The sequence below is a fragment of the Diadema antillarum genome, unplaced genomic scaffold (assembly GCF_040938485.1).
Source record: "Diadema antillarum isolate AM-2024a unplaced genomic scaffold, OU_Dant_1.0 seq00001865_RagTag, whole genome shotgun sequence".
NCBI classification, from domain to species: Eukaryota; Metazoa; Echinodermata; class Echinoidea; order Diadematoida; family Diadematidae; genus Diadema; species Diadema antillarum.
The window spans coordinates 166,787-187,568 of NW_027272535.1; the positions used below are offsets into that span (position 1 = coordinate 166,787).

A 20,782-nucleotide genomic window follows, 5' to 3' on the forward strand; every position below is an offset into this window, starting at 1 on the left:
CTTGGCTCGAGGGCAATTACACATACTGGTAGTAGGGTCGTAGTGCTCGTATCGCACTCATCAAAACTCGAGCAGAACTCGCGTATACGAAGAGTTCATCGCGAGCTTCGTCCGAGTATGGAGAGTTTGTTACGAGTATTACGAGTGTGTTACGAGTTTAAAAGAATTCAGAACGAGTTACTTCGAGTTAGGGAAAATTTTGAACATGTTCAAAATTTTTTGAACCACTCGCGAGTTCACGGGGAGTTTTGCAGATTCACTAAGAGTTACGCGAGTGGTCGCGAGTTATCCCGAGTTACATGAAGAGCTTTACGCGAGTTATCGCGAGTGCCCCTTGGAGGCCACTCGCCACAACTCGCCGAAGCTCGGCACTGTACTCGGCTAAGACCTCAGCTATTTCTTTAGGCTAGATCAGTGGGGCCCGTTTCATAAAACTTGTCATCAGTGACAAGTTGTCATAGATGTGACAAGCTACTGAAATCCTTGCATCTGATTGGCTGAGAGCAAATTTGTCATAGAAATGTGGCAGTTGTCACCGATAACAAGTTTTATGAAACGGGCCCCTCTTACGTTGAATCCTGACATAGCCACACTATGTCGTAATAGAAAAAAAAAAAACATAAACAGTAAATCCATCTGCTTTCGTAATGCTAGTAAACTGTCTGATACGAAGGCACATAACGAAAAAAAGAAAAGAAAGTAAAGCATGTGTAATAAATATTCACGTGTGTAGTATAAACGTATACATTTACACGCGACGCACTCGGACGCACAAACACTGGCCAACGTGCATATTACTCAAAGACCAAAGATATTTTACACCATAAAATCTCTTTGAGAAAGACATACGTGTTGATTGTGCAACAATACCGATGATGCAGTAATGTTATCACATCGACATGAACAGTGATAACGACACACGAATTCACGCACACATACACACGCAAACACGCACACATACACAGTATGTGTCAAACACTCACATTTAAATACACCCGTTATCAAATTATAGGTGCAGATTCCGAAATCATGGACGTAGCTCAAAAGAGGCACTCATGATAATATGGCACACACTGGTTGACTGTGTAGCGGTTGGAGGCACTTTTAAGGGAAAACACTCTGTCCCGAAGTTGAGCAAAGATGGGCACACGGTAAAGGATAATGTTCAAATATCGTCTCTGATCGTATAAACAACTGATTAGTCGTGAGGGCATCTTAAAGGTCATCGCACAACAGCCATCGTTGGAATTTCTTAGGCTGCTAACAAACGATCGTACTTGCTTTGGCTTTTGATCGGCTTTTTGCCACGTTCGGGGCTAACTTCATGCGAAATTGAAAATTGCATATTCGCACGGCAATCTTGCGTCAATTTCAGGGATGTGTGACGTCAGCCTTATACTTGAACCCTGAAGCTCGTTCTGTATCCTACAATCCCGTGTCACCAAATCACTATCGTTCGAAGTGCACATTATTGCAATATTATCGGCGATCAGGTAATTTAGTATGTGCCGTTGATCTCATTTCTCCACCAGTCGGATATATTCGCTTAATATCAACGCTCACGTTAGTGTAAAGTAAATTAAATGTGTATGTCGGTTCAGGGTAGAAAATGTTGTTTAGTCCATCTTCTCTGTAGCGAGTTCTAAACGTGTCCAAAAGAGTAAACCTGAGGAAATACGAAAATACAAAGGTCAATGACCAAAGAGATAGATAACATTTAATAAGTAAATTGATAGACAACAATATTTTCTGTGTGAAGGAACATCTGTCGCGGATTAAGAGGGAGAAAAGAGACATGGTGAAGACTTGAAGTTATAAAACACACGCAAATACTCACGAAGAGACACCTACAGACAAACTTTTTTTGTAAGGAAAATCTGCTTCAAACGTTTATCGCACGGCTGGCGCAAGAAAGCTAACAATAATGGAAGGGCGCCCTCTGTAAGAACGGCTAGCACCATGGCACAATAGTTGGCCAAAATTCATACTTTGGAGAGCGTTGGACCCTACTGCCCTAGGCAGATTACTTTTCTGCTGAGAAAACTGCTCGACGCACTGAGCCGGTCTGGCCAGAAGGTATCTTGTCAGCAAATATTCAGGGGACCAATTAATAGCCGACCAAACAAAGGCCATCACATGTTTACTCAATTCTATGAGGAAAGTGATGAAACACGCCAACTTGACAAAAAAGAGAAAAAAAAATAAGATGGAAAAAAGGAGCCTGGTGTAAATATTCAATTCTGAGTGATACACGCCATTACAACCAAAACAACAACATATGACGTCAGTTCATAACGAGCTAAAGCAGATACTGCTCTAGAAACACACGATGTGTTTCAGTATGACCTACCTATCTAAAGCAGGCGGCGCCCTGTTATGGTGGTGATGAATGACATCATAGAATGCTATAGGGCCCTTTGCCCGCGTTATGTTTAGGTGAGCCTCCTCTACTCTCATTCGGATCTCGTCATCCTCCCCGCCCCATCCCCAGTATACGTTTGGGAAGCCGTTGATCTGCAGGATCTGGGCCCTCGTCAACCCTGTCACGGCTCCGAAAAAGTCTTCATACATCAATCTTGAAAAAGAAAGGGAGACATAGTAACAAAACAAAGAAAAAAAACATAAGCAAAAGAAAGTAATAGACGAACCAAATAATGCAAGTGAAACATTTTCTTAAGAAATATGAACGTGGCACACGGAAAGGATTAGTCATTGTATATATTGAATCAACGGCAGTTAGTCAAAGAATGTTCGTTCGCTCTTGACAGGAAATGTCATTGCACTTATGGGGAGTAGCCTCAATTGTTGCGGCTAGCCAAGGGTATGTTTAGTTTTGGTATAATTTATATGCTCACGTGTCCACTATTCTAAGCAATTAATCCAGTAGGTTTACACACGCTGTATCAATATGTGTAGTGTTGCAGTGGCAGTAACAGTAGAGTGACCTGTATCATAACCTATTGCATATAAAATTGATTTCACTTAAAATACCTAGAACAAACATTAACATGCTAGAAAGCGGTTTTCGATGAGGTTTATTCTATCTTTATCTCATTGTCATCAAGGGTGGGGGGATGAGTAGGGTAAGTCTTAAGTCACTCAAAATAGTGATTTATTTTTTTTTTCAAATGTTTATTAATGATTTTCCCCGTAATTCAACCACAGGACCAATATAATTATTGTATAATAGAAATGTTAGCATAAACAGAACCATGGAGCTCAGAGTGCTCAAACAGGAAAGATCTTTAAAAAAATATCTCAAGATTGCTAGATTTCTCTCTTATTGCTTATAGAATAATGGACTTTTAGGCTTTTACACTTTAACATCTATATTGGTACAGAGTTTCCCAATCAATAGTGATTGGTATGAGGAATGAGACTGTTTTCGAAATTTACAACAAATCACAATGAACAAGAGTGATGACTGATAGCAGATTCACATAAGAATGCATGAATGGGTGCTCAAGGACCCAGAACGAAAGAAAGACAAAATCATGCATAAATTCTACACAGGTGAACTGTTAAGCAAGTGGTATAGTGCAATTACATTGCTACATTACTGGAATATGTGAGCCTCCTCTGTCATCATTATTGTTCAGTGTATTATGTTTGTTTTTTTTTCATAGTGTTAATTTATCTGCTCAAGGACCACAATAATCATTCAACAAATCTATACATGGTACTATCGAATCGTGTACTGCATGATGTGAAATTATATAAAATGTCTTGAATGCCCCAATAATCCAACCCACACGTATATCAGTCTGTGGGACTACCGTACGCCTACTTGTAATTCCACCGGTCCACTCCGGACAAGAAATGCCTCGGCATGCCCGTGCAGCCGTAGTAGTTGCGGTCGTCGTGGGGTATGTGGTCGACATCGTGGAAGATAAAGCAGTCGTATCTGGTGAAGTTTAGTGCCTCTAGGAATCCAACATTCATTAGCATTGCTCGGTTGAATAAGTCTCGGTTAGCCTGCACAGAAAGCATTTTGGACAGAAAAATGAATAAATGGTAACGTCATTTAGCAGTCAATATGTCAGAGAAACGACAGTGAAAAATGGGTTCTATGACCTTTGCTCCTGCAACTATTGCTCCCATGAAATACCTGCACGCAAAGCCAAACATACATTCTACCCATAAACATAATATAACCCTGTAACCTTAATCCTTATCCTCACATCAAACTAAACCTATAAAACGCTATCACAACCATTACCCTAACCCTAAATCCTGCAATTTTTCGCAGGAACAAATTTGACCGTGCACCTCAAAACGAACATAAAGTCGCACACACTGATTTTGCGTGAGGACTGAAAATAAGTGAAATGGGTCAACTTAGCCGAACTTGACTTTTTCATATTTTCTGAAAGAGCGGCTCTTCTTTTACATTATGCTAAAATTTGGTATCATAAAACGGGCAGGAAAGTGGTTTTTTAGCAGTTTATCTCAAACATTTTTGGTAGAATAGTGTGATTAGGACAGTGTCTTTAGAATCCCTTTTTCATCTCTGAAAAACCTTGTCCACACTCTTCACTTTGAATTCTAATAACTTTCGAAAGGATAATGCTACTGCTTTGAAAGATGACATTTATTATGGACAGAATGATTTAATGAGGCATGTGTAATTATAGTTTAATATGATAATCCCTTCATTGTTGTTACTCTGATGGTTTACTTCCTGTTCTTTGTCCCATTCATCGCACAGCCAGCACGGTTCGGTAAAGATTAAGCACTTGAATAGACACTGTACTTCAGAGCCTCTTTTCTCAGTTCACACTTTTCCTAAGTTTGTGCTTTCTTTCCAATATTTAGATAGGTTATGAGTGTCCATTTGATTTGAGTTATACATCATTTTAAAGCTTAACGTCTGCTCTTTCAGAATATGGTCTTAACTAAAAATTCATGTCTGGCGACTTTTTGTTTGTTTTGAGGTGCAGGGTCACAAATGTCCGTGTCCCCGACAAATAATATGTGAACAAATAATCACATTCTAATTTCGAACGTACGCTGAAAAAAAAAATAGTTACACATTGTTGAAATGCAAATGGCCTGAGATCTTTACCTGCATTGTCGTCACCTACCCCCCCCCCCAAAAAAAAATACATATATACATGTAATATATATATATATATATATATATATATATATGTAATATATATATATATATATATATATATATATATATATATATATAATATACTGCTACATGTAATGACGATATTCATTAAGCAACAGCAATGAATACACATGCTATACCACCCACACTAAGTGTGCAGCAGAACTATATTATTCCTTCTTTTTTTTCATCAAGGGCCTCACCATTATCATTCTAGAAATGTTTTTTCTTCACGGTCCAACGATATTGTTACAATAAAGTGACGGCATTTCGCACCAAAGAAAAGCGTTAGGTTCAGTGAGGGTGAATCCTGTGAGTGTACGGATGAATTAAGTTCGAAGTCCAAAGTACAGTTATTATTATTCACTGCTATGTATCCATTGTATCATGGCACGCAAGGCAGTGGCATAGCATTGTGCGTGCTGAAAGTTTCGACATACCGTGAATCTTGCTGCAAGAATATCATTATGCCTCTGAGCTAGGACGTTTCATTGAGGCTTCAAAAAAAATGTGTAGGAATACTTGTCTTATCATAATTGAATCAGGTGTTCTCTCTCACACCTCCCTGCAGCTATGTTGCTGCCTAGCGCATCACCTCTATTCAGTGCTCTGTGGTTATGTGACTGCAATCAGCAGAAATAAATTCATAAACACACACACACACACACCCCTTACGCTTGTGTGTGTGTCTGTCTGTCTGTATGTGTGTGTGTGTGTGTGTGTGTACGAGGGTGTGGACGTGGGATCATTTTTTGTTTTGTCACTCTGATTCAAACGTTTTGTTTGTACAAACAGTGTATGTGTGTGTGTGTGTGTGTGTGTGTGCGTGTGTGTGTGTGTGTGTGTGTGTGCGTGTGTGTGTATGTGTGTGTTTGCGTCTGGTTTTGGCATTTTCGAAGCTTTTATTCTCTGTGTTTACTTTCTCCCACTCATTTCGCTTCTTCCTCTATTTATCTGTGTATCTGTCTGTCTGTCTGTCTCTCACTCTCTCTCTCCTCTAACCTTCATATCGATAGACACATATTTTTTTTTTCTAAGTCACACCGTGGGACAGAAAATATTATTATTGATCCAGTACGCAACAAGTTGGCTATGAGGCAGCCAAACATGCCTGGCGTGTGAAGCGAGTTGCAAATTGGATGGTGGGAAGAGGATACTGCCAGGAGTGAGTTGATGTGGTAGAGGGTGTTGGAATTGCAATTTGCTTCATAGTTCCTGGCAGCAGACCCTACAAATATTATGTTACCTTAAAATAGCCAAGTTTAAAGGGATGTACAGTATTGGTGGAGATGAGAACTGGGCTTTTCACTTTTTGAGAGATACTGAGAAAACACTTATGAAATAGTACAGAGCACACCATTTTAAGAGGAATTAAAAGTTTATTTGATGAAAATCGGGTTTGGAATGACTAAAACATCCAAAAACAAAGTAAAACAAAGCAATTGTAATAGAATGTGGGTCCCACACTTTATTTGAATCGCTCTGTTTTAGATATCTCAGCCATTGCAAAACCAATTTTCATCAAATAAACGTTGAATTCCTCATGGAATTACATGCTCTGTCATATTTCACTAGAGGTTTCTCATTATCTCATCAAAAAATGTTAGAAACCTGAAATTAGTTCTCAACCAAAACTATATAATCCCTTTAACTGGAGAAAAAGTTAATGTATTTATGCGTAGCACAAAGGCTCTCTCAGAGTGTTTCCCCCCTTATTCTGTTATTAGTCTATCGGTGCTTTTTTTTCTTCATCCTTTCTTGCAACAAGGTGGCCACTTTTTCAGAGTGGCCAACAAAAGTTTTGTAATGTTATGATGATTCTAATTGGAGTAGTACATATCGACATTACAGAACGAACAGATAAGATACATCGCTGTGCCTTGGTCTCTTTTTTTAATCGTTACAAGTTTCATTGATATGGTGGGTAATTGGTAAATCATTTGTCTTCAGTGCCTACTCGAAGTGAGAAAGGGCGTGGCATGGCAATGTGTGTGTGAATCGAGAAGTGGAAAACAGAAAGTTGAAGTTGAAAAACAAACCGACAGTATACCGTATATGCATGAGTAGATAGCAGTTTACCGGTCCGCGTATGAGTGTTAGCTGCTGCCGTCGCGAGATTGTGACTCACCTGTTCGACTGCGAAGAAAGTAAATTCGAGGAGTTGGCGCTTCAGCATTGGGGTCAGGTATCGTAAAATGATCGGCAGATGGTGGTATCGATCTCGGAAAGGAATGATAATTGCGACCTGTACAATACGAAAAGACGACAAGCTTGACTTATTTTCTATTTCAATTTCAATATCAACTTATTTTCATATTTGTCAAGTATGGGTCATACAAAAAAATAGAAAACTGTTTATACAAATCCAAAATTGCAAAGTACAGATTAGGTGAAACATTTACTGGAGTGCACAACTGCCTTGATATGAAAATGAACGTAATCGTCTGTTTACATTGATATTGGCGACTACAATCTTACAAAGTAGAGGAAATATGATGCGGTCTACATACAGAGGCCAGCTTGTGAGGGCATAGTAAGTCTAGAATAAAATCAGTGTTAGGGAAATGACATGGGGAGCACAGATAATTAATCTAGAGCAACAATTGAGGGTAGAAACATTGAAAACGCAAACTAACGTTACTATAAAGAATTAGAGACTGACGGAACACACACATAAACATGCGCACACACATACGTGAATTTCATTTCATTCATTTCATTTTTATTTCATTTCCGGCCAAAACATATAATATGAAAATTTCATATACACAAATTAAGTACAATGTAACTATTACATTTCCAAATGAAATTTAGATACACGTCATTTGTTTACATGAATCAACAAACATACTAGTTGAAGAAATACATGAGCAAACTGTGACTGAATCATAAGAAAGAAAAGGAGTATAGATATAGTTGAAAAGAATTAGGAGTATAGATATAGTTGTCAAGTTGGGTGTCTTTATGTGTGTGTGTGTGTGTGTGTGTGTGTGTGTGTGTCTTTTTTATATAATTCATGCAGAAAACAAAACATGGAAGACATGAAATGTAACCTTTCTCTTCCGTTAAATTTGATTACATTTTAGTGGTAGATAACTTCTGTCATTACGAGCTTTCCTTTAGGTATGCCTTTCAGTAGACATACATAAGTTATGATATTGATTATGAAAATAATACTAGCGGAAATCGCTATGACAATATTGATAAAATTATGATAACAACAGTAGCAATATTGAAATATATATATATATACATAAGTAATGACACACTCTAAGTTTGAAAATCATACACTATTAAAAGACTTGCACATCTTTTGATATATTAAACATGATAAATCAAAAATGACATTTTCAGGATCCACAGATCCGTGAAAAAACAGGAGGTAACCCTTGTCAATTTTTGCCTTCCCATTTCCGGATCGCACCCTCTACATCCCACCTCCCCCTTTCCGGCACCTATGATAATATGACTGAAAAAAAAAAACAACAACGAACAAACACTAGCACCATTCGACAAGTAGCACGAAGTACCTATGCCAAAGAACTTTACCACTGACAAAGGCTCTCGAGGCTTGTATGTATAGCAAGGACCGTGGAACGTTTTAGTGGGCTTCGATTGGGCAGAATCTCTTGTTTCCTCTTGTTTCCTCTTGTGACGTTTAGTCATTCTTTTTTCCTACAAGTAATCTTGTTGCAGTCTCAGTCCTGTTTTATGCTCATTACTCTGTTTGTAGTTGTTTTTTGAATAACTGTTTGTCTGTCTGTCTCTAAGTGGGCTGCCAAACTTTTTTTTTGTGACAAACTTTTTGTACCGATTTGTTGTTGTCTTTAAATTCAATTTTTGCATAGGGCTTTTAATACAAGAGGGGCCCACACTCTACAAGCTTAGTGTTTTTAGTGGGTCCCTCCGTTTTTTTCCACACAGTGCATAGGATTATATTGACAACTATCGTTACCTGTTCGCTACTGTTTTTTTTTCTATTAATGTTGTTTTCTCTGTACATTTTGTATGCATTGTTTCTGTCACTCAAGAAAGAGAGATTTATATTTGTATATTGTGGGGAAAACGAATAAATTTGAACTTGAACTTGAACTTGAACTTGACGGAACCCTCGGAAGTCATGGGTTTTGCTGTGTGTGTTGTTATCGTAGTTGTTTTTTTTTTTTTTTTTTGAAGAGCCCCTGGGTAAAACGTACCGCTGATACAGTGAAAGCAACAGTGGGTGCACGTCACGAGTCCGACACCCACGAGTCATACAGCCCACGAGTCATACAGTCCACGAGTCATACAGCCTACGATCTAGAAACTTTAAAGGGAGGCAGTCCTGAGATTTTCACTGTTGTCAGTAATGATAATTAAGAAGAGTAAAAAAATAACCTTTCACCAGTTTGTACGCGTGGAAATGAAAAACTGTCTCCGTAAGCGATTTTTGAAAAATAATTCCGGCAAGCGATCGTGTAAGAGCCGGCAAAAAGATGCTACGTCGTGCGTGCCCTACTCACCAAGTTGACAGCCGTGCCTCTAAAAACCAATTTAAATGTTCAAATGATCAGTTGTAATTCTATCATAAAATGTGAAAGTATGTGATTTTATTATTTCAAACAAAATATTTCAAGCTTAGTTATACACTACTCAAAAAAAGTTAAGGACCACTTTTTAATGTGTGTATACAATTTTCAAACCGGGTGTTGTATTTCTAGAAATACCCGAATATGGCTGTCTTGAATCTCCTCAAACACCCTGTAACAATTTCACACATGGGTGGTTTCAGTTGTTGCATGATGTCTCTCGCATTATTGCATATCCTGAAAAGTGGGCCCATTGTGAAGTGGTACAAATGTGTACAAATGTGTACGTTTTAAAAAGTGGTCCTTAACTTTTTTTGAGTAGTATATATAATTCATGAAAAATTGACATTGTTAACATAAATTTATATGTATTTTAAAATCAAATATACCATGAACTTCACATCAAATAGGCACGGTCCTTTTCTAGCTCCCGTCCGTGTTGCATACTTCTTAGCGTACAAACCACTCTCGCGCGCGAATTCTTACCATACTATAATGTACACGTTACTCCGTCTAGCTGAGTTTGGCGTTCAAACCGAAGATAACCTGTGCATAAGGGAGTCGAATTCTTCAAAGAAAATATTGTTTGTATCTCAATATTTCTGTAAGTACTCAGATATCGCCTTTCCTCGAAAAAAAAATATGACGTCTGCCGGGCAGGGTAAACACAGGGGGTCGTAGGGATATGATTTCGCTCCACTTTGCCGTGTATGTCCAGTCGGCACTGGCAGCAGCTAGCTCAGTGGCACTGTACTGCAGTCCAACCCCGGCTGCAGCCCCACCGTAAATGAAACATAGCTAGCCACTTTTCTTACCTCTCTACGATTTTTTTTTCCTCGGTTCTCTACGAAGTCGATGCTCGAGGTGTTTCTGTTTCATAACTCATGTGAGCAAATGGTCGGGATTGCATCTGGCTTCAGGAGTTTTCTCGGTTTATAACCGAGGGCCACAGCCTGCCGGTCCACGTAAAAACATTGCTTCTCATAGTCCACGCACAGGTAGGTCACAACACGATATCGAGATTTTGTAGGCCCTAAGTTTCCTATGTTCGGCTTCGTTGTACCGAGATTTCCCAGCCATACGACTCACCTTTCACGATACTTTTTTGGGTCTGGGATGGAAAAAAAAGATTTTCCTGGGAAATTTTCTGCACGATTCGAGCAAAACTATTGATGAAAGATAGCCTGACCAGACGACGCTGAATGCGGTCGCCCCTCTAGTGTACTAGTAGGTTTGTGTAGAACCGTTTCTACCTACAATCTGTACGTACTAGAACATGCATGCGCGGCGACAGGGCTGCAGCTGCGCTTGTGATAGACTGGAAAAGTGCGAAGGGCAAACGGGGTATCTACCGTAGATCTAGTTGTACCGTCCACACGTGTACTGTGCGAATATACAATACACGATACACACACACACACACACACACACACACACACACACACACACACACACACACACACACACACAGTACGTAGAAACAATGTCAAATACTAGTAGCCACCGACTTCTTCATGCGTCCGGGTAACTAGGGAGCGTACGGATATAACGAGCAGAACACGGCTGGGAAGAGTTGTGCCTCGGTGAGGTCTGACTCTCCGACAGGATTTGCTCATTAGCATATTCACCATGCAGATTCACACTTTTTCAACCAAAATTTACGAGCTTATTTGGTGATTTGAAAGTTTGTTTTCGGTGAAAGTAGTTTATTGGAGGTAGCAACAACAACATATTTCTTTTTTTAAATTCGTGAGGACTGCCTCACTTTAAGTGAAGAAGGCTGAAGAACTCGACGTCAAGTAAATAGCCCCCAAAACGATATAATGTTCATCAGCTCGACACTAAGCAAATAGGGAACATGAGTTCGACACCAGGTAAACAAGGCCCACGAGTCCGACACTACAATGTAAGGACAAAAAAGGGCCCGCGAGACACACATTGCATCATTGGGTACGTAGCGTCGATCTCGTGGGCCTTTTTGCCCAGTGTCGAGCTCATGGACTGTATGACTCATGGACTTTTTTTTTTCCAATGTCGAGCTCGTGGGCTGTATGATTCGTGGATGGTGGGTGTCGGGCTCGTGGGTTGACCCCTAACAGTGGTAGTGGTGACGTAGGAAAAAAAATGCCTGGATAGTGATTCTGATACCACTATACCATCAACAGTGCTATCACTATTGCTACTCCCAGGGAGGTGGAAGACTCGCCCACCTCCCTGCTACTATTACTACTACTACTACTACTACTACTACTATTACTACTACTACTACTATTACTACTATTATTACTACTACTGCCACTACTACTACTACTACTACTATTTTTACTACTACTACTGCCACTATTACTACTTCTACGTACTATTACTATGCTATTGATAACCTCATTTTCATTTTTCAATTCATCATCTATTTTCCATAGCCAAATAATGCAAAGTCATTACAAAATAACAATGACGATCCGCGCAAGCAGACGGAATGTCACATTGGTGTTGTGAAATGTTGTAAATACTAGGTGTTACAAAAAAAAAATCCCACTTTTGATCCTTTATAATTCAAAAACTATATATCAGATGGGTGTGTAGATATCTAAGTAAACGAACGGGCACTCCGATTCAGAGAGATAAGAGGAAGAGGTCCAAGCAAAGCAATTGGACACACACACACACACACACACACACGCACAAACAAGAACACAGACACAGACAAAGATACAGCCATGCAAATAAAACAACACAGGACAAATGGGTCATTTTAATATCTTGGTATCAGATTATCTACTGAAAAAAAAGAAGAAAAAAATGGAGGCAATCACTAAACTTTAAAACAAGGCTGTCCGTTGAATTCACAAACTAACAGGAAACTAACAGGGAAGTAAACAGATATAACAATATCCGTTTGACCATAATAGATTCCAAGGTGATGTTCAATCCCGTTGCTTTTTTTTTCTCCACATTATAGATATTGACCTAGTATTGATCAGGTTCAAGGAAATAAATCTATATATAGTACAGCGTATCCCAGAAAAAACGAAACCGGGATTCATTGCAATTCTTTGCGATCATAATCATATAGTTGCTTCATGAGATGTACATGGATTGAAAGATACACTCTCGTCTTTCATTTGATGCACAACTCATTGTTCAAAATTTGTGCATGACTGAGTTAGAACTATAGACAGTAATGCTACTAAATTTTCATTTGCACGAGTTTTTCAGACATCTTTGGAATCTTTTGCAAAAAATAAAAATAAAATCATAGCCTTAATATCCATTCTTTTTCCTTTCATATGATATCCCATGCATAAAAAAAAATGATCAACGCCTGCTCGAGAAAACTTAATTTGAAAATACGCTTCCATTACCCAGATAGACAGATAGATAAGGAGCCAGTTAGCTTTCCCGACATGCCCGACTTGGCAGATAACAATGGCCTTCATGCTTCAATGAATTTACACAAACATGAAGGGAGGGGGTAAAAAGAATTGTTACAGACGGTTCGGTTGTTAATGGGGTCGTAATTTAGCACATGATCATGAGCTTGCCTGACCATGCAGTTAACTACAGAGCAAAGGGTGTTCATCAGCGGGATGTTTGGGAAGGTGGGGTGGGAGTAACGGACCGAACCCCCCCCCCTCAAAAAAAACAAACAAAGAAAATACGACTTTCTGCCCTGCACTTGCACCTTTGAAATGTTAGAAGCGCAAGTTCAGTGATAAATAAAGTGATGTACCCTCTCTTTCTGCTTCACCTCCCCCTTCAAAAACTTAAAACCATGTCGGTGATGAAGGACTAACCACGCGTGGGGAAAATGTAGAGAGGAATGAAAGCAGTGAAATAAGGTTGAGGTACAAAATCATCAAAATGTGTATCATTGTTGAAAGGTTGATTTCCCATAGCCATCGGACTTCGTGCAGCCTGAGAATACTAACGACATTAGTTTTCAAAATTGGTTGTGTCTCATAGCTTATTCTAAATAAATGACAACAAAGGGCTTTTCGTTTCATACGGCATTCTCCGTAAATACCGCCCCCCCCCCCCTCCCCCGAACAACATTCACTGTAGCATTGCGATTGTTGTTTTGTGTGAATTCAATGGTGCAGATGAGCCCTTAATAGGCCGGGTGCATAAACGCTAGCAATTGCTTGTGCTAGCCTTTTACTCTAATCTCTATGCATAAAAAAAGCACTTGCTTGCGAGCAGAAGCTTTTGCTAGCAAGCACAAGCAATTACTTAGAGACCAAGCAAAAACGTATGCATAAAACATACCTTTTGCTTGTTCTTGCTAGCAATTGCTTACGATTTTCCAAGCTCTGCAAAAATGAGCTTGAGCTTTTTTTTAACTGGGACGTTCCCTTTTAAGTATCATTTTCATACATGTATTCATAAAAGAAAGACCACACTTGTGCAGGAGTGGCATAAATCTACAAGAAATTACTCCTAAGTAGTGTAAGAAACTTTTTCGTTTCAACAACGGGAATGTCCAGTGGTTAGCACGCAAAATGTGATGAAGAACAGGTGTGATGTCTGACTTCGGTGGAGAGCAAGGAGACCTCTCTTTACGTGCGATCTGGCTACTACACGTATGCAGTGAGGGAATCAGCCAGTACGCGTGTGTGTATTGATGTGTGTGTCCATCTGTGTGTGCATTTATGAGTGTCATTTCATAGCTCTTAGGCTATGTCAGGAAATGTTTTCGCACACATATGCCCTTTCAAATACATGCTGTCACATTAGATGATGACTGGCGGGGGAGGGAACATACCGAATGTTCCACCCGAAGGGTTGAAAACTTATTGAGGGAGGTTATAAGTCCCGAGACGAAGTCGAGAGACTTACAGCCTCCCAAAATAGCATTTCAAACCCTGAGGGTGGAACGTTTGGTACATGTTCCCGACAACAAAATTCATCATCTGTTATATTATATGGGTTAGTCAAATACCATCATCTGTAGACATATTTATTCTATCGATTGCGTGAAAAATATGATCGTTCAATCGTTTGGTATCGTTTGTCATATGTTACGTGAAAATGTTTTTATTACAAAAATGTTCTGCCCATGGGCGAACATAACCAATGTGCCTCCATCACGTCACTGTGTTTAGCCAATCACTAACCGGTATTTGACTAACCATTTAATATTCGCCTTTGTTCTTGTGTTCGCACAGGCGTGACGTCCCTTTTGTTGAAAACGCAAGCAATTGCTTGTGCGGGACAAGCAAAAGGTTATGCATATGGATTTAAGCAATTGCTTGAGCTGGACCTTTGGCTAGACGAGCTTGTGCTTAAAGCAATTGCTTACAAGCAATTGCTTGTTTTATGCATTCGGCCCAATGCTAAGCCGGGAGACCTGAGAGCTGGTTTTTCGACTATCCTTAGAATTGGTAGAAATAAAGCGTGTTTTTATGCACATTTTTTTATCAAGCATGCGTTATTCATATTTGACGCGTACAGCCTCATATGAAAGAAGAAAATATGAATATTTGGGTTATGAACTTTGTTTTTCGAAAACGTAACCTTAAAGGGTGTGTACAGTTCTGGTCGAGGTGAGGATTTAGCTTTTAACGTTTTGCGAGATATTCAGAAACCACTCTATCAAGTCTATGAGATGTCAAAGAGCATGCAATTCTAAGGGGTATCAAAAGTTTACTTGATGAAAATCGGTTTTGAAATGGCTGAGATATCCAAAAACAGGGTGAAACAAAGAGATTCTGATAAAAGTCGGGGCCTGTCGCCTTTTATTATTTTCACTGTTTTTTGTTGGATATCTCAGCCATTTGAAAACCAATTTTCATCAGATAAACATTGAATCCTTCTTAAGATTACATGCTCTTTCATATTTCATAAGATGTTTCTCATTATCTCACTTAGGAATGTTCAAAACATGAATCTCCACCTCAACCAGTACTGTACAGTCCCTTTAAAAGTCTGAAAAATTCACTTAAACTCACCATTTGCGCGTGCAAATGAAAATAATTTGGTAGCACCACCGTTCATTGTTCTAACTCAGTCATGCATGAACGATGAACATTAAGTTGAATATCAAATGAAAGAAGAAAAGTTTAGATTTCCATTAATGTATATCTCATAAAGAAAATGTATGATTTCGATAAGTGAAAAGTCGCATGGAAACCCGGTTTCGTTTTTTCTGGGATACGCTGTATATTGCTGTATATCTTTATAATATCTATCAACTGTATACCAGGGCCCTGTTTCATAAAGCTGTTCGTAAAGTTACGAACAACTTACGAGCGACTGGTGATCAGTTCTGATGTGCTATACATATCAGAATTTCCACAATTCAGCACAAGAACTGATCACCAGTTGCTCGTAAGTTGTTCGTAACTTTACGAACAGCTTTATGAAACACCACCCTGGTATAGCAGGTAGACATGAACATGAATATGTTGTTATCTCTGGCGGGTTCTGTAGATTTTCAATGACATGCATGTCAAATTTCACATATTTTTTCACCAAAATGAAAATGAAGTTTTAATCATTGAATCGGTAATTGCAAATGTCTGAAAAAAAATGGAGTTAATCCGTTTTGCGTGTATAAACTCTTCACATTATTCCTCCGACATGACATGATTATGCCTAAAAGTTATAAATGAACTATTAAAGGACAAGTTCACCTTCATAGACATGTGGGTTGAGTGAATGCAGCAATATTAGTAGAGCACATCATTGAGAGTTTGAGGAAAATCGGACAATCCGTTCAAAAGTTATGCATTTTTGAAGTTTCTGCTCACTCAAGGCTGGATGAGAAGACTACTATAGCTTGTGATGTCACATGAGTACAACGATATAAAGAAAGAATAAAGAAAATTCAACATATTCTCACTTTTCTCGCATAACAAAAGAAAACTTCACTTCTCTCTTTCAGAAGGCAGGGGGAATAATATTCCCCTTAACATATATGTCAATAACAAGTCGAAGAAATGTGCACTTAATTCAAAAAGTAAAGTTTTGTGAAATTCTCTTCTTATTTTCTTTATCTTATGGTTGTACGCATATGACATCATACACTATAGTAGTCTTCTCCTCCAGCAGTGACTCGCATACGCAGATACTTTAAAAATTCATAACTTTTGAACGGATTGTCCGATTTTCCCCAAGCTTTCACTGATGTGTTCTACTGATATTGCTACATTCACTCAATCCAAATGTATATGAAGGTGGACTAGTCCTTTAATATGCTTATGACAACATTATGAGCTATATTAACACGCTTATGACAACATGATAATTTCAGCGGCAAAATTCCACAAGGACTCAACGGAATAAACACACACGTGCTACTTTTTGCACACACACACACAAGGAAAAACCGTATCTGCAAGTCTATATTGCTGTTTAGGAAAAACCTATTTACACACATTAGCACCACATGACATGCATGCGTGTGTGTGTTTTTAAATCTTGAATATAGGCTTGCAGTATAGCCTTCCAAACACACGAGCACTGGGAATTACATACAGTATGTAAATGTTCTTTATTTACTAAATGTCAAAACCATCTACGTGTGTAAACCTATTTACACACATTGGCATCACATTAATACATGCATGAGTGTTTTTTTAATAAATTTAATCAAATTATAGGCGCGTAGAACAGCCTTTCCACACGCACGAGAACTGGGAATCACATATGTAAATGTTCTTTATTTACTACATGTCAAAACTATCTATGTGTGTAAACCTGTTTACACACATTGGAATCACATTGCATGCATTTTTTTATTTAATCTTTTTTTTTTTATTAATCTTCAAGCGTGTAGAACAGCCTCTCCACACACACGAGAACTGGGAATTATTTTGATATGTAAATGTTCTTTATTTACTACATGTCAAAGCTACTGGTTAATCTTCTGTCCCGCCGTATCTCTTTATCATACAAAGAACTGGAAGTTTCAGATAATTTGGTGTGCATGTACAAAAGTTAATGAGAGAAAACAAGCCCGATACGTTTGCAAGATGAAAGTTTGAATATTATAGGAATAGTATATCACTTTTATTATAATGTATTTGTGGGGGTATTTGTGTATGCGTGTGTGTCAGTGTGTGTGTACGCTACTGTGTTCCTTTTATACAATAAGGCTCGATTTGAACCGTTAGCGAAAACGCTCACGTGATCTGAATATTCATATTCGACAATATATTGTGATGGACATTTTGAGGCTTTAAATCTACAAACACAACACACTTTAGCAAGGACACTTACCTTCCAACGTGGACGGCAGTTTATAGGTTTCCAGTGCCCACCTGGCATGTAGAGATACGACCCAATCTGCACAGACGACGATCTTAATACCGAGCGCAATCTGCTGCCACTTTTCTTCGCTACCTGGCCCCGTTTTATGGCGGCGAGTTTCTCTCGGAGACCGTCGTTCGCGAACTTGACCGCCTTCTTGACCTCCTCAGTGGCATTTCCGAGGACGATGCCGACCGACATCGACATCGATATGTCACGTAGGTCCAACCACTGTCTACCGACTATCAAAAAAAAAAAGAGAATACAAAAATGTGCATGATTATATGCATATATATGCACACAGTAAACTGTATGCACAAATTATATACAAACAAGCAATCGCATCCTAAGTATATGATATAAGTATGAATATATATATACGAAAATTACCTCAGGTGACCGTGCTTTTGTTATTGCTGCACCAAGACTCTGGAATAACCTTCCTCCCTCAATCAGACATACATCATCAATCAACAGTTTCAAAAATCTCCTTAAAATACATCTATTTCACGAGAGTTTCCCATAGTCACAGTTTAGTACATTATCTACATGCTTCCCAGATATCAGATATCTTTTATGAATTATGATTATGCAATTATCAGTCCTTTAATTGTATTTTTTATATTGTATGATTTTCAGTTAAGAATTAGATTGTGTTACTTCCATATGAATCTGATTTTTTTTCCTTTGATTATATCTTATTGTTATGCGCAATTGAGTATAATCATTATATATGCTTCATAGAAACTGCGCAATATAAATTCAAAATTATTATCATTATTATTATTGTTATATTTGTCTATAACTATATTGCGTATTAATTTTGTATATTCGAATTTATATACAAATAGATAATAGATTTGAGTATAATGTTCACATATATGTACATATAATGGTCATACACACATATTATCATTATAATAGTATGATTATAAATCATAATATATAATAGAGGGAGAGAGAGAAGGAGGAAGTAAACGAGACGTTTGTTAAAAGAAAAATTCAAAAACAACAAATATCTTTCTTCTTTATTAAAAAAGACTTTTCTTTTAATACTTATTATATCTCCCGTCTGGTGATGGGAATGAGTTCATTAATGTCTCTTTCGGCCCCTGGTCTGGAACCTCGAAAAATCGAAAATTGCTCGTGTTTGTTTCTCAGTTATTCATTGAACGAAGGAAGAGGAAATCAAACCTTGTACAGTTATATCTAAGTTATATTTTAAGGAGACGCAGCGGTTCAAGTTTTTAACACCTGACTTTTCCTTGTCTCATGTAGCCTACATCGTGTTTTAAACCTGCCAGCATGAAAATTTTGATTACATATCCAATTCTTACAGCTCATGATTAGCACATTTTACATTTTCACATTTACATCAACGCACACACGCATTCCTCTCTCTAGCTCTCTCTCTCTCTCTCTCTCTCTTATATATATATATATATATATATATAAACATACGTTTTATAAATAAGGCCTATATGATATATCCATTTATTTCATTTAGAAATAATATAAGTGTATAAAACATATAAAAAAGTAATAAACACATTCTACACAATGTATCCATATTAATATAATATTAACGTAATAAACTGAGAAGACTAGAGATCCCAGGTATCTAGTATAATGTTACAAAAAGTTGACAATATAACTATACTATATGCACGTATCACTGTGTATACAAACACACACATACATACACATGCACACACACACACATATATATATATATATATATATATATATATATATATATACCGGGTGTCCCAAAAAAAAAGCGGAACGGTGGATTTTAAGTACCTTGTGGTCTAAAAGTTATATATCTTTTGATATCATTAGAAAGAGCATCTTCCGCAGAAGACTATGATACCAAAATCATTAAATCTGGTTCAGTGCTTTTTATTCTACGCCAATTTCTGAAAATGCAGTCATTGTCAAATTTCACCGGATTTTTGAGACTTATGAGATAATAATTTGAGTGCGACACGCGATCCATACGGTGAATATTGTGTAAGCTCGGTGATCCATGTCAACAAAAGATACAGCTTTCACATCGGGCACGGGCCAGGAAAAACAGTGTGTGTGTGTGCGTGTGTGTGTGTGTGTGTGTGTGTGTGTGTGTGTGTGTGTGTGAGTGTGTGCGTGTGCGCCCAATATGAAAGCGTTATCTTTTGTTGACATGGATCAACGAGCTTGCACAATTCACCGTATGGAACGCGTGTCGCACCCAAATTATTATCTCATAAGTCGCAAAAAATTGAAAATGACTGCATTTACAGAAATTGGCGTAGAATAACAAGTACTGAAGCAAATTTAATGATTTTGGTATCATGGTCTTCTGCGGACGATGCTCTTTCTAATGATGTCAAAAAATATATCACTTTTAGAACGCAAGGTACTGAAAATCCACCGTTCCGCTTTTTTGGGGACACCCGGTATATATATATATATATATATATATATATATATATATATATATATTTGGTCCGATACAATACAGAAACAAATATTTGAGGGTCTTCTTTTTCTTACCGAGGCCTGCGATGTTATGTTCTTCACATGTCTTTTGATATGTTACGCTAGGTAGATGATCTGGAAACAAATAATGATTACGCACAGAACAATAATGAAGACTATTTTATCAATAGCTGCTATTATCGCAACAGATTTCAACATGTTCATACTAATATCAGTCATTATCACCTTAGTATTTAATACTTTTTTCGTCACCTCTTTTTGGTTGTTGATTTAACTCGAGTTTGTTTTTCCTGGCATTTATCATGTTTATGTTTCAATATATTACTTTTTTTTGTATATCAGACCTATTCAAGTAACTGCAAAG

The 20,782-nt window shown here is 38.0% G+C and overlaps 1 protein-coding gene across 1 annotated transcript; it reads right to left on the minus strand.

Annotated features, from left to right (window-relative positions):
* Positions 1-1,392: 1,392 nt before the first annotated feature.
* On the minus strand, positions 1,393-20,528 carry LOC139712841 (beta-1,4-galactosyltransferase 6-like). The gene is made up of 6 exons (XM_071624630.1): positions 20,473-20,528; positions 17,908-18,179; positions 7,248-7,364; positions 3,788-3,975; positions 2,351-2,575; positions 1,393-1,666 (listed from the first exon to the last, which is right to left on the minus strand). The coding sequence occupies exons 2-6, from the start codon at positions 18,142-18,144 to the stop codon at positions 1,480-1,482; spliced, it is 954 nt and encodes a 317-aa protein (XP_071480731.1). The 5' UTR covers positions 18,145-18,179; positions 20,473-20,528; the 3' UTR covers positions 1,393-1,479.
* Between the last annotated feature and the right edge of the window lie 254 nt (positions 20,529-20,782).